Genomic DNA, 13,741 nt, shown 5'->3' on the forward strand with positions numbered 1-13,741 from the left:
ATACAGATATACTATCACCAACTGAGGCTTTCTCCTTGTCTTACCAGGACTAAAAAGAGAGTGTTCTCATTATGTGGTTCAGTGCTACATACATGCACATGAGGTCACAATTTGGGAGAAAGCCTGTCCAAGATTTATTTTAAATACCCAATTCTGCCTAGAACATGTCTTGAGTAAGCTCTTGAGAACAGTGAACTGGAAATGATAAGGACATTTTACAAGCACCAGCACAGACACTACTTAAAAATAGCAACACCTTTATTGAGGTCTAATCTTGTATTTGTAGCATCTCTTCAAATTTCCTTTGAAAAAAAGAGCCTAACTGTGTGTGACTGTCACACACATTCTCCTACCCAACCATGGACCTCTTTCTTCCTCTTAAGCGAACTTCATCTAATTTTTTTAGCACTGGCCTGGACTTTTTGGAGGAGGCAGAGTAGCTCTTCAGAAAGGCTTCAAACACAGTCTCAGTGTTGGGATGGGTACTGAGGAAGGCTTTCTCCAGGACGTAGAGGTCTACCCCCTTATCTTCCGGAAGTGCTGAAATGAAACTCAGCCCAAAGTCTATGAGCACAATGTTCTGCTGTTCCGTGGGGGGTTTCAGGAGCATGTTGGAAGTTGTGAGATCACCATGAATGAGGTCTTCATCATGCATTCGAGCCAAAACCTGCCCGATTGTCTTGGCTAAGCCAAAGAGATTTTGGGGAGATTTTTCAGTCTCCATAGTGGATTGAATATAATCTCGAACAGACACTGAGCCTTCAATTTCTTCCATATATAAGCAGTTGGAAGCATAGTCCACAAAAAAGACAACAGGGGCAGATATTCCTGCAATCAAGACATGAGTGGTTATCGGGTTGGATTCTTTTTTTTTTTTTTTTTTAATGGTAAGCTTATTTATTTATTTACTGAGACAGAGTCTCACTCTGTTACCCTGGCTAGAGTGCCATGGCATCAGCCTAGCTCACAGCAACCTCAAACTCCTGGGCTCAAGCAATCCTCCTGCCTCAGCCTCCCAAGTAGCTGGGACTATACCACGCCTGGCTAATTTTTCTATTTTTGGTAGAGACAGGGTCTCACTCTTGCTCAGGCTGGTCCTTAACTCCTGACCTCAAGCAATCCTCCTGCCTAGGTCTCCCAGAGTGCTAGGATTACAGGGATGGGCCACCATGCCCAGCCTTTAATGGTAAGCTTAATTTTCAAGAATTGAGCCAGTTTTTCAGTCCATATCTACTTATTTCAGGAAAAAGATTTAGGAAGCCTGCAGAAAACGGTGCAACTGAGTTATCCCTGGGAAGTTTCTCCTGCTCATGCCCTGCAGGATATGCCTGAGGCCTGAGACCACCCCAACCATGGACCTATTTTTCCCTTTTAAGTGAACTTCATCTAATTTTTTAGCACTGGCCTGGCCTTTTTGGAGAAGGTGGAGTAGCACAGCTGGTCTATGATTCTATTTCATTTTAATAATGCTGGTTATATCCCACTTGGCACAGCTAAGTATAGGGGTGCCAAAGCTTCCTCCTCCTTTCCTAAACCACCCTTTATGAGTGGACTTCATTTGACACACTCACTCCCTAAAACACAAAACAAAACAAAGAGCCAGAAGGGGAAGCACGGCCGAGTCAGAGCAGTTTCTACCTGACAAGGACAAAAACAGAAGGCCAAGCAGTGTGTTGGCTTAGAGATTCATCTTTGTAGACAGAAAGAACGGGGTTCAAATCTTAGCTCCCTTTCTTATTGGTTGTGTAACCTTAAAGTTACGTTAACTTCTCTAAGCCTCAGTTTTGCTACTATAATATGAGAGTAATACCTCCAATAAACTGGGTCAATGTGGCTTAGGTTACTTTTCTAGAAACTGAGAGACATATCAATGGGGATACACCAATAAACAAGGCAGCTACAGCCCCTGCTTAATAGAACTGATGAAGAGGGTGAAAAAGAAAATATGAACACACAAATAACTTCATTAAATCTCTGCAAGGGCAGATGTGTCTGCTTGTTCACTACTGAATTTTCCCCCCAGATCCCCTAGCACCTAACAAAGTCCTGGTACACAACAGGTACGTAAAAAATATTAATGAAAGAAAGGCAAGAAGTGTAAAAGCGAAAAGCCAGTGCTTCTGAGTCAGAGGGATACAGGCTGAGGACCTGGCTGGGCCACTTACTAGTAGTGTAACAGTGGGCAAGTTACTTCTCTCTGAGCCTCAGTTTCTCATTTGAGGACAAGATTTATGGTGATGGTGCACAATGGTGTTTTAATGAAAAAGCAAATAAACAATTCAATGAAATCTAACATTTAATGATTACTATTTGCCAGGCACACATTTAAACATAATACATGGCATACACACTTCGTCTAATGGTCGTAATATCCCTATGACATGGAGACTGCTACTATGACTTTCATTTTACAGGTGAGGAAACTAAGGCTGAGAGGTTAAATAACCTGTTGAAAGGCTACATACGAAGCAGCAGAGCTAGTATTTGAACCCAGGGAGCCTGGCTTCAGAGCAAGGACATGTAATTACATCTGTTTCTTAAAACTAATTGATAATGATCGAAAACTGAAACGGTACAAATAGGGAAGGCCAGGCAGAAGGGACAAAGAAAGAAACTGGGGCGAATCGAAGCATGGAACGAAGGAGCATCCCTCGCCTGCCGTCGCCCAGCCCCAAACACTCGGGGTCCCCCCAGGCCCCGGATCCAGGTGCGTCTCACCTGCGCGGCGGCAGCGGAGCAGCGCCCGGGCCTCCTGCACCGTCCGCCGCCGGCCGAGCCGCGCCTCCAGCGCCGGGTGCCGGTAGCCCTTGGGGAAGCGGTGCTTCACCACGGCCGCGCGGCCCTGGAAGCGGCCGCGGAACACGCGCGCTTCGGCGCCCTGCTTCACCAGCTCCAGGCCGCTCAAGAAGCGGCCGCTCCGCTCCCGGGCCGCGGCCAGCGCCTCAGCCTCGGGCGCCGGCTCCTCGCCATCCGCAGGCGCCGCAGCCACGGGGGCCGCCATGATGGCGCCCTGCGCCGAGGGTCCGAGCCCACCGCGCTCTCCGGAAGCTGTCGCGATGCTTCGGCTCGCTCCGGAAATCCTCGGGCTTCCTCTGTCATTTGATCGCCTCCACTTCCGGACACTTCCGGCCAGTGGGAGTAGTCCCGCCTCCCGACCTTTCGGCTCTTTTCGAAGCTTCGGCGCCACTTGGGGACGGCTCCTGTGACCCCGCCTCCCAGATCTTCGTCTGTCTCCGTGCGCGCTCGGCAGCTCTCGGCAGGCGGCGCCGCCCCGCCCTCGGCTCTCTCCGGAAGCGCTCGGGGACTCTCGCCGCCGGCTTTAGGGTCCGCCTCCCAGTTCTTCGGCTTTTCCTGGAAAACGTCGATTCTCTCGAGAAAAATGCTTTCGGGTGCTCTTTACTCTTCTCAGGAGTCCCCCTAGACTCTGGAAAGCACCCCCCTTAGTAGTCTCTTTTTACAACTCCTCACCCCTTTACTCCTAAATTCCCCCTAAAAGGGGCTCTCATTAGTCAAAGTCGGACGCGGCAGACAGTGAACCCTGTTTCCGACGTGGTCTTGGGAGCTAGGATGATAGTAACCAGCATGCGTTGAGTGCTTTCGGGGGCAGCGAGTTAAACCTTTCTCACGGAAAAGAAGATTGAGACTCAGGGCGGTGGGGGCGGTGAGATTTGGGGAGGGGAGAGGGAAGAAGAATCAAGGCAAGTTTTCCAGAGACAGAACCTAAATTGAATCGGGAGTAATTAAACTTGCTCTGTTTCTGTTTTATTACAAAGGTAATATGGGCTTTAATAAATTCTTACAATACAGAATTTTGAATACACACAAAAATCAAAGACTTCCTGTCCCCTTACTCATCTATGCCATGTTGCCATTATATGAAGTTTCTTTCTAGATTTTTCTTTTATACGGCATGCACACTCACACACATATAGCTGTGAGTTTTTTCCCAACATAAATGAAATCATACTGTGCGTTCTTTTGCAATTGGCTTTTCTTCTCCTAAGCAATTTATCTTGGATAATTTTCCAAATCGGGACATGTAGAGCTACCACATCCTTGTACATAATCACACAAGCAGTTTCTTGTTGCTAACCAGCTGTTTCCAGTTTTTGTTGTATTCATGAATGCTGTATTTACTATTACCGGTTTATTTATTTATCTCTTTTCTGAAACAGGGTCTCCCTCTGTCGCCCAGGCTGGAGTGCATGGCACCATCACAGCTCACTGCAACCTGGAACTCCTGGGCTCAGCCATCCTCCTGCCTCAGGCTCCTGAGGACCTGGGACTACAGGCGAGTGCCACCACATCCAGCCACACGCTCCACTAAAACCTTGGGGGATTATAGTTAAGAGGAAGTAGGAGAGGAAAGATATTGGGGGACAGTTACTAGACTCTGCCATGGTTTTGATATTTCAAGCTACAAGTAACAGATTAGTCAACTAATTATCTTAATTAGCATAAACAATATATTCATTCTTTATCTCAAAAAATTTCAAGAAGTAGGGGGTCTCAGGTATCATTCAGTCACTTTATGACTGGACCCAGGCTCTTTCCATCTTTCTGCTCCGTCAGCCCCTGCATATTGTTTTGGTTTTTACCCTTGTCACCTTATGATCCCAAGATGGCCACCAAAGTTCCACACATCATGTGAAGACACAGAAACATCTGGCTAAGGAAGAAAGGAGCTACCTCCTGTACACCTCTCTTCACCTGGGAGAAAATCCTTTGCTGGAAGTCCTTCCCTCCCCGTCAGACTTCACCTGTAGGCCATTGACCACACTTGGCCCCTGTGTCTTTGCCTTTGCTTCAGAGGAAGCTGGAAAAGTGAGGGTTTGGCATTTTCAGCCTGTGTAGATGGAGATGTGTTCCACGAGCAAGGAGGAAGGCAGCTGGGCATAGCTACTGGGGAGGCAGCCACAAGTGCCTGGCACATTGTGACACAGTAACTGACATCGTTTCTATGGGTTTCAGCTTCATCGTCTTCACAATGGGATAATTAGTTCTACCTTATTAAAATTAAAAAAGATATTGATCGTGAGGGTGCCTGGTGGACGGCAGACACTCTTCATATGTTCATTTTCCTTCCCCCACCCCCTAGTCATTGAGGCCCTGTTTGAAAGACTAAAGAAAAGCTCTTTGGTCCGAGGGTTGCTATGACACCAACGCCGTGGACTCTGAAGTCCCTGGGTTTCATTCATACACATGGCAGGTCACCTTTTCAAACATCAGACCCTTTATGTGGGCATAATGTGGTTTCTAGCACCCTTCATCAGCCCAGACTACTCAAAGCTCACCCAGAACCAATTCTATTTATAACTCCCAGTTTCCCAAGTTTGTGGCTTCATTATCATAATTGTTAATGTCCACGTAGCCATCTCTATGGTTACCAAATCCATCTGAAATTCTGCTTTAGAAATCTACTGTGAAAACATATTTACAAGACCCAGGCTTGCTATGGTCAGACTAGTTCTGGTTTCTGTGGTAGGAAACTCAGTTTTAAACCTTCCAGTGGCTCCCACTGAACTTAAGATAAAGACCCAATGTTTAGTTCAGCCCATGAGGCCCTGCACAGGGCCCCTGCATCTTCTTCCAGACCCATCTACCACCAGACTCCCCGTTGTTTCTGTTGTTCAAACACATTGACCCTCTCTGTCTCTTGCCATGCTCCCTCTTGCCACAGGGCCTTTGCACATGCTATTTCCCTGCCAGAGATGCTCTTCCCTCCCTTTGTCACCTAGACTCTAGATAGTCTTCCATTTTCAGCTTCCGTTGCTTCCTTGGGGTAGCCATTCCTAACCTCTCAGAGGAGGGAAATTCCAACTTTTATAAGCTCCAGTGTCCCTGTGAATTCCTCCTAATGCTGCCAGAGATTCCTTCTTTTTTTTTTTTCTTTTTGACCTACAGCTAAGAGTATACGACAGAGATTCCCTTTTTGTTTGTTTGTATGACTCTCTGATTTGTGTCTCTCTCCCCCACCACCCATCAGCTCCATAAAGGCAAGAAGCTGGTCTGTTTTTTCACATCACTGCATCACCCTGGAGAGGAAAGGTGCTCTTGCTAAAGAATATGCTCATGAGAATAGCAAATTATCATATTGTCTCCTTTTATTTTTCTTGGATTGCCAAAGCGTGAAAGAGGGGAGTGAGCAGCTCTGTGTTCATCAGGGAACCTTAACGTCATTAGGAGAGTGAGTGTTCATTTGAGGTAGGGTTGGCGATCCGGGAGGCTCTGAATAAGAAAACAAGGTAGTTTGGGAGTTGGAAGCCTGGCCAGTCCCTGAAGGTAGTGAGAGCACAAGAGGAAAGTGATAAGCTAGAGATTAAAGGGCGGAGGGGTTCATTTTGGTACCCCCGAGAAGCAGACAGTGAGATAGACTCAAGTGTAAGTAGTGTATTTGGACTGTGATCCCAAGAAACCCCAGGAGAGGAATGAGGTAGGGACAGGAAGACAGTCAGTGAAAGGCAGTTTGGCAAGATGGTTTCCACTCTGGGCAACTGCAGCTCAATCCTGCTGGGGCATGGAAGCCGCTGTAGAGAATTTATGCCTCAGACCCAAGGGGCAAGAGAGCTGGATACTTAGACACTAAGTTGCGGCAGTCATGATCTAAGGTTGTTCCCAGGGGCCGTTACTTCCTCTGTGCTCCTGGACTGCCACAGGGCAGCAGAGCACGGCCAGAGATGGCCTCAGATGCAGGTGCCAGCTTGACTGTCAGCCCTGTGCACTGAAGCGGTTAGGGCAAGGGTGGGTGAGCCTAGCACTGACAGTGCCTGTCCAATGGGGATACATTTTGCATTATTCATAGTGGCAGCAAGTGACAGAAGCAAGATTAAATACATGAAGGAATTTATTTTAGACACAGCTGTACCCAGGGGTTCACACAATGTCATGCAAATTTGTATCTAAACATCGCTTTCTTCTTTGATGGCTTTATCCCCAGGAAGGCTCCCCTTCTCCTGACAGCTCCCCATCTGCCGGCTCAGCAACCCCAGCAGACAGGACAGACCCTTCTGTGTTAGCTTCTCAATTGCTGTTGTAACAAATTATCACATATTTAGCAGCTTAAATAACATTTATGATCTTACAGTTCTAGAGATCAGAAGTCTGAAATGCGTCTCACTGGGGTAAAAATTAAGGTGTCAGCAGGGCTGTGTTCCTTTGTGGAGGCTCTAGGAGGGAGAATCTGTTAACTTGCTTTTTCTAGTTTCTAGAGATTGCCCTCATTCCTTGGCTCAGGGCTCGCTTTCTCTGTCTTCAAGGCCATGAACATCTGGCTAAGTCCTCAGGCTGCCACCTCTCTGGCTCTCTCACCTAGCTCCCTTTTCCACTTTTAAGGATCCTGTGTTTACATTAAGCCCACCTGGATAATCCAGGATCATCTCCCCATCTCAAACTCAGCTGATTAACCACTTTAATTCTATCTGAACCTTAATTTCCCTTTGTCCTGTGGCCTGATATACTCACAGATTCCAAGGACTAAAACATGGGTATCTACCTTTTTTTCAAAACAGTCCCAGCAAAAATCCCAGGGCCGATTTTCATTGAGCTGCCTTGGGTCACATGACTATCTCTGAACCAATCCCTGTAGCCAAAGCAATGGAAAAGACTGATTGGCTAGATCTGGGTCATGTGGGAAGGGAAGAGTGAGGCCAGCCCCAGTGGAATCCACATGGAGTGAGCATGGAGGAGGTGTGGCTCCCCAAGGAAAGTCAGGGTGTTCTTACGGGAGAAGAGAAAATGAATGCCAGGCAGGCAGAAGTAGGAGATGCCCACCACAGGTCAATAGGCCAGAATTTCCTGTTGTGTGTGGGGAGAAGCTGATGCATTTTTAGGATTGTAATGTTGAATTTTAAATCGAAAGCAAGTTCTGGTACCATTCTGGGTGGTCACAAGCCTCCATTACTGCAAACCTCCAATTCATACAACCACATACATCTCCTTAGTGCATGACTCTAAAGCTGTAAGAAGAAAAGGTTGGCTGTCACAGGAGTTAAGGCTACAGCAGTGATAGAATCAGACAAGTATGGGGGGAAAAGCAAGAGATGAGATTAGGAGAAATGTAAGACTCCTGCCTCCATCCCACCCCTAGAATCTATCTCCAGAACACTGGATTTCCCATTGTATATGAGTGTGCTGGGATAATATTTTTTAAACAATGATTTTTATTTTATTTTTTTAGAGCAATATCTCACTCTGTTGCTCAGGCTGGAGTACAGTGGCCCGATCATAACTCTATGTAACCTTGAATTCTTGGGCTCAAGTGATCCTCCTGTCTTAACCTCCTGAAGTAGCTAGGACTGCAGACATGTATCACCACACCCAGCTAATTTTTAAAAATTTTTTGTAGAGACGGGGTCTCACCATGTTGCCCAGGCTGGTGTCTGACTCCTGGGTTTGGGCAGTCATCCTACCTTAGCCTCCCAAAGTGCTGGGATTACAGGCATGAGCCACCACACCCAGCCTATAATGATTTTTTTTTAACCATATTTTCTCCACTCTCTTTATCCTTTTATTGTTAAAACATCCTAGAAAGGATTTGTTTCATTTGTGAATAGCAGAAAACCCCAAAATAGCAGTGATTCAATCTAGTGTTTTATCTTTGAAGTATAGAGACAGTGGGTCCAGGGCTGGAGCCACGCTCAGGAGTTAGGACCCAGGTTCCTGCTGTAGTGTTGTTCTGATGGGTTTCTGGTCTCAAGGTCGAGAATGGCTGCTAGAGATTCACCAATCATGACTGCATTCTGGCTGGCTTAAAACACACTTTCAAGCCCTTTTGTTACAACAGCGGGGCAAATGTGTCTTGCTCTTGCTCCATAAACCTATCTTGTCCTTCCTCAATAAACGTCGTTTCATGCTTTAAAAAAAGACTTTCAAGAAATTGCACATAGTATCTCTGCTTATATTCATAACCATTATGCTGCACGCATCCATTTCACCCAATGGTTCTCAAATGGAGGCGATTTTGCTGCCTAAGGAACATTTGGGGAGGGAGGGTGCTGCCATCTAGTGGGGAGACGCCAGCAATGCTGCTAAACATCCTATATGCACAAGGCAGCTTCCTACAGCAAAGAATTATTGTCCAAAATGTCGATAGTGCTGAGGTTGGAAAACCCTTCTTTAGCTTTTCTGAGCTTCAGTTTCCTCAGTTGTAAAACAGGATTAATTATACTGGCCTCACGGGTTCTTACGGAATGTCAGTCAACCATGTGAAGATTTCGCAAACTAAAGTGACACACCTGTGATTGTTTGAAGTCAGCTGAGCAGCATTCAGTAACAGAGGAGCAGGCAGAGCGTGGACAGAGGACTGTTTGCAATGGGTCCAAGCCCAGTACAGGGGAACCAGAAGGGATAATGCAGTCCCCCGGGGTGGGAGTGCTGGCGGGGTCACCATCCTTGAGCCACAGAGATGAAGGAAGGAGCAAAAGGAGAAAGTTTCACAGAGAAGGCTGCGTGGACAGCAGCAGGGAGCATGTGCTGAGAGGCAGAAGATTGGGTACATAGTCTTAGCCAAGTCCAATAAGTCCCTGCCATCCCTTATCACCTCTCTGTCCTCCTCTCCTGCCTCTTGCCCCCTCCCTCACTCTGCTCCAGGCATCCTGGCCGCCCCGCTCTTTCTCAGACACACCAGATACACTCCTACATCAGGGCCTTTGCACATGCTGTTTTCTCTGCCCAGAATGCTGGTCCTTTTGCTCATTCTCTAGCCTCATTCAGGTCCTTACTCAAGTGTCACCTTCTCATGGGGGACTTCCCTAACCACCTTATGAGAAGTTGCCACTGCCATGCTTCTTGTAGCCTTGATCCTCTTTCTCTGCTTTATTTTTCCCCATAGTATTTATCATTATCTGACATACTATACATTTTACATCTTTGTCTCCCTCCATGAGAAATGTAAAGTTCTATAGGACAAGGATTTTTCTCTGTTTTGATCATTTCTGTGTTCCCAGCACTTAGAGTTCAGAATTGGCTGTCATCTCTCTCTCTTCTTTTTTGTTTTTGCTCCATCACCCAGACTGGAGTTCAGTGGCATAATCACAGCTCACTGCAACCTTCAACTCCCAGGCTCAAGTGACCCTCCTGGCCTAGCCTCCCAAGTAGCCAGAGCTACAGGCGTGTGCCACCACACCCAGTTAATTTTAACATTTTTTTGTAGGTGAAGTATCTTGCTATGTTGCCCAGGCTGACCTCAAACTCCTGGCCTCAAGCAATTCTCGCATCCATCTCAGCCTCCCGAAGTGCTGAGATTACAGGCATGAGCCACCACACCTGATCTTCTCTCATCTGATTTCTTGGAAGCTCAGATAACAACTTAGTTTAGGTTTGATGACATAAAACTGTTGTATGGATGACTCCATTCTGATTTCTAGTTTGGTCTGTTAAGACCTAGTGCAGGAGCTTAGTCCAAAACAGTGGCCTCCTATAATTTTTACTTAACAGCTGCCGGACTGACATATTAATAATTCTGGCAAGGTTGCCAGATGTAGCAGAAACAACAGATAGTGTGCCCAGTTATGTGAATTTCAGATAAATATCAAATAATTTTTTAGTAAAAGTATGTCCCATGTTGTTTATCTGAAATTCACATTTAACTGAACATCCTGTATTCAGTAAGTTCCCTTAAGATCACATTAAGTAAAAGTCAGATTTTACTGTCACTGATTTCCCAGCTTCTGATGGTTAACTGTGCAAGGGTCTGAGGAGAGATTCAAGGCCCCCCATGTCTTAGGAAGGGTGCATAAGCCCCCCATTGTCTGTGTAGATACAACCTAGCCCTCAATGCCTCCTGTGAGGTGATCCATCTCCTTTTCATGATCAAAATAATTAACAATAATGAAATATGTATTAGTTATTTATCACTGTGTAACAAATTTATAACAAATAACAAATTAGTTAATTATCACGATGTGATCAGGATCAGGAATTGAGCACAGCTTAGCTCTGAGCAAGAAGAGCTCAGTCTCTTGCAAGGTTGAAATCAAGGTGTTATCCGGGACTACAGTCATCTCCAGGCTGGCCTGGGGGAGGATTTCTTTTTCCTTTTTTCTTTTTTTTTGTCTCTTAAAAGGATTTATTGTGGGGCACTCTCCAATAAAACCTTAAGATTTTTTTAGTATATTTTTATCTATTCAACAAATATTTATTGAGTACCTATGTGCCTATAGATATTAATAACAATAAATTCCAGTCCCACTTGAACGTTGGGATTTCAAGGATCAAATAACTAAACATAGACGGAAATATGTCCATTTGTTTTGTTTGAATTTAAGAGCCGGAATCAGAGGATGAAAAGTTGTATTTGTATGTAAGCAATGCCAGCTCATGCATGTTACCTGCCAAACCTCACTGGACAGGTTTAAGCTCAAAGAGAGCATAAAAACTCATCACCAGCTTGCTGGCAGGATCTAGTTCCTCATGCACTGTTGATCTATGGGCTTTAGTCCCTCACGGCCTCACCTGGAGGCATTAGCCATGTGATTCAGCAGATTCTTGCCATGTGGGCCTCTCCATTGGGCAGCTCATAACGTCGTAGGTGGCTTCATCAGAGCAAAAGAGTGAGAGATCAGGAGACAAGAGCAAGATGGAAACCACCATCTTTTATAACCTAATCCTAAAGTGACTTCCACCATTTTTGCTGTATTCTATTCAATAAAAGTAAGTCACTAGGTGACACTTCTAGGACACCTAGAAGGGAAGGGAATGACGTTAGGGCATGAATACCAGGAGGTATGGATCACTGGGAGCCACACCATCCAATTAGGACCTTTCCCTTCTTCTCAGGGAGCAACAAGTAAAGAGAGAGTCTCTGTTCTGTGGAAGAGAGAGCATGGCAGCAAGAATGCAAACATCCTCATGACGGTGCATCCAAGAGACCAAAGAATATCGGTCACTTTCCCATTGGATACCTTGTACAGATGATCTCACAGGAATAGCACAGCCCAGGCCTTGCTGTTCCAGGTCTCCTGGTACCAATGCCAGATGTGCATGGGTGAAGGAGGAATTGTCAAGTGCCAGTAGCCAAGAGGCTGCCATGGCTTTCTCCATGCCGGAATGGCTGTAAAGCGTGATGGTTAAGATCTTGGCATCTGGAGCTTACTTTCCCCACAGCCAGCTTAATCCTCAACTCAGTTATATACCAGTGTGTGTCCTTGAGCAAGTTACTGCACCTCCCTTTGCCCTGGGGATAAACTGTAACAGTCCTTACCTCACTGGGCTGTTGTGAGGGTTAACAGTGAGCTAATTCACGCAAAATACTTAAACCAAAGCACACAATTATCACTCAATAGCCTAAGCTATTGGTCCAGTTATTATTGCTGCCTAACAATTTACTCCAAAACTTTGCAGCTTAAAACAACCATTTTATTATGGTGTGGGTCAGGAATCCAGACAGGGAACAGTAGAGGTGGCTTGTCTCTGTTCTACAACGCCCAAAGGCTCAGCTGGAAAGATCTGAAGTCTGGGAGATAACTCATTCTAGAGCTGAGGCTGGGGTGACTCAAAGGTTAGAATCACCCACTGGAGCCATCTAAGCATGGCTTCTGTGTATCCTGGGCTTCCTCACAGCATGGTGGCCTCAGGGTAATCAGATTTCTTATATCTGCGGTCCCCAACCCCCAGGCCTCAGCCCAGAACAGGTCTGTGGCCTGTTAGGAAACGGGCCAGAATGTCACTGCCTGAGCTCTGCACCTTCCCCACTGCCCCACACCACCCACCCCCCACTTCCAGTCCGTGGAAAAATTGTCTTTCATGAAACAGGTCCCTGGTGCCAAAAAGGTTGGGGACTGCAGTCTCATACAGAGGCTCAGGGCATCCATCAGGCACCAGTGTCCCCTTGACCCAGCATTAGAAGTTATACAATGTTACTCTGCAACCTGCTGGTCAAAACAGTCACTAGCGCAGCTAGATTTCAAGAGAGGGAACAAAGAATTTTGGAGCCATGTTTTCAAACGGCCCAGCTATTATTATTTTCAGAACTGTACAAGGATCCCCTAAGAAGGTCTCGTTGATGCTGTCTTCTTTGCCGAGAGACTCTGTGTCCGGAGCATGGACAGATGCGTGTGTATCTACCTGTAGGGTGGGGTTGGTGTGCGCACGGCTGGGCGAGGGTGCAGCCTGGTACACGTGAGTGAGCGTGCCTGTGTGTGAGCACGCCTGAGAGTCTGGGTCAGCCTGCACCCATGTAAGTGCTGAGCTTGTGCATGTTTTGCCTGCCCGCTTTCCGGAACCCCGGGCTCATGTACAACTGTCCGCCTATTTCCACATGGATGCCTAACGAGCGCCTCAACGGTCACACAGCTCAAAGTCAAGATCTCATTTTCCAGCCCAAGCTGCTCCTGTCCCAGTTTGCAAGTCCTTACTGAGTCTATCTCCAATCTGCCCACTTTTCTCCAGCCCCACCACGGTCACGTGAGTCCAAACCAGCCTCATCTCTCACCTTGCAACAGCCTCCCAAGTGGTCTCCCTCTTCCCACCCTTGCTCCTATAACCTGTTAGAATTGCCAAGTTGTTGTTTCTCCTGTCCATTGGGATGAAGTCCACATGCCTGACCCTGGCCTCCCTGATCCCTTCCCACGGCCCGGCTCCCTCCACGCTCCCTGTCCACTGCTGGCGTTTCTGTTGGGCCTTCTACCCCACAAGCTCCTTCCCACCTCAGGGCATTTTCGTTTGCTGTTCCCTCTGCCTGGAATATCAGGTCTCAGCTCACATGTCCTGTGCTCAGACTGGCTGAGCTAGAGCAGCCACCTGT

General features: G+C 46.7%; 1 protein-coding gene across 1 annotated transcript; it reads right to left on the reverse strand.

Annotated features, from left to right (window-relative positions):
• Nucleotides 1-261: 261 nt before the first annotated feature.
• TP53RK (TP53 regulating kinase) lies at nucleotides 262-3,078 on the reverse strand. The gene is made up of 2 exons (XM_069496008.1): nucleotides 2,719-3,078; nucleotides 262-828 (listed from the first exon to the last, which is right to left on the reverse strand). Exons 1-2 carry the CDS (start codon nucleotides 2,999-3,001, stop codon nucleotides 350-352), a joined length of 762 nt encoding a protein of 253 aa, XP_069352109.1. The 5' UTR covers nucleotides 3,002-3,078; the 3' UTR covers nucleotides 262-349.
• Nucleotides 3,079-13,741: the final 10,663 nt, after the last annotated feature.

This window comes from Eulemur rufifrons, chromosome 20, assembly GCF_041146395.1.
Source record: "Eulemur rufifrons isolate Redbay chromosome 20, OSU_ERuf_1, whole genome shotgun sequence".
Lineage (NCBI taxonomy): Eukaryota > Metazoa > Chordata > Mammalia > Primates > Lemuridae > Eulemur > Eulemur rufifrons.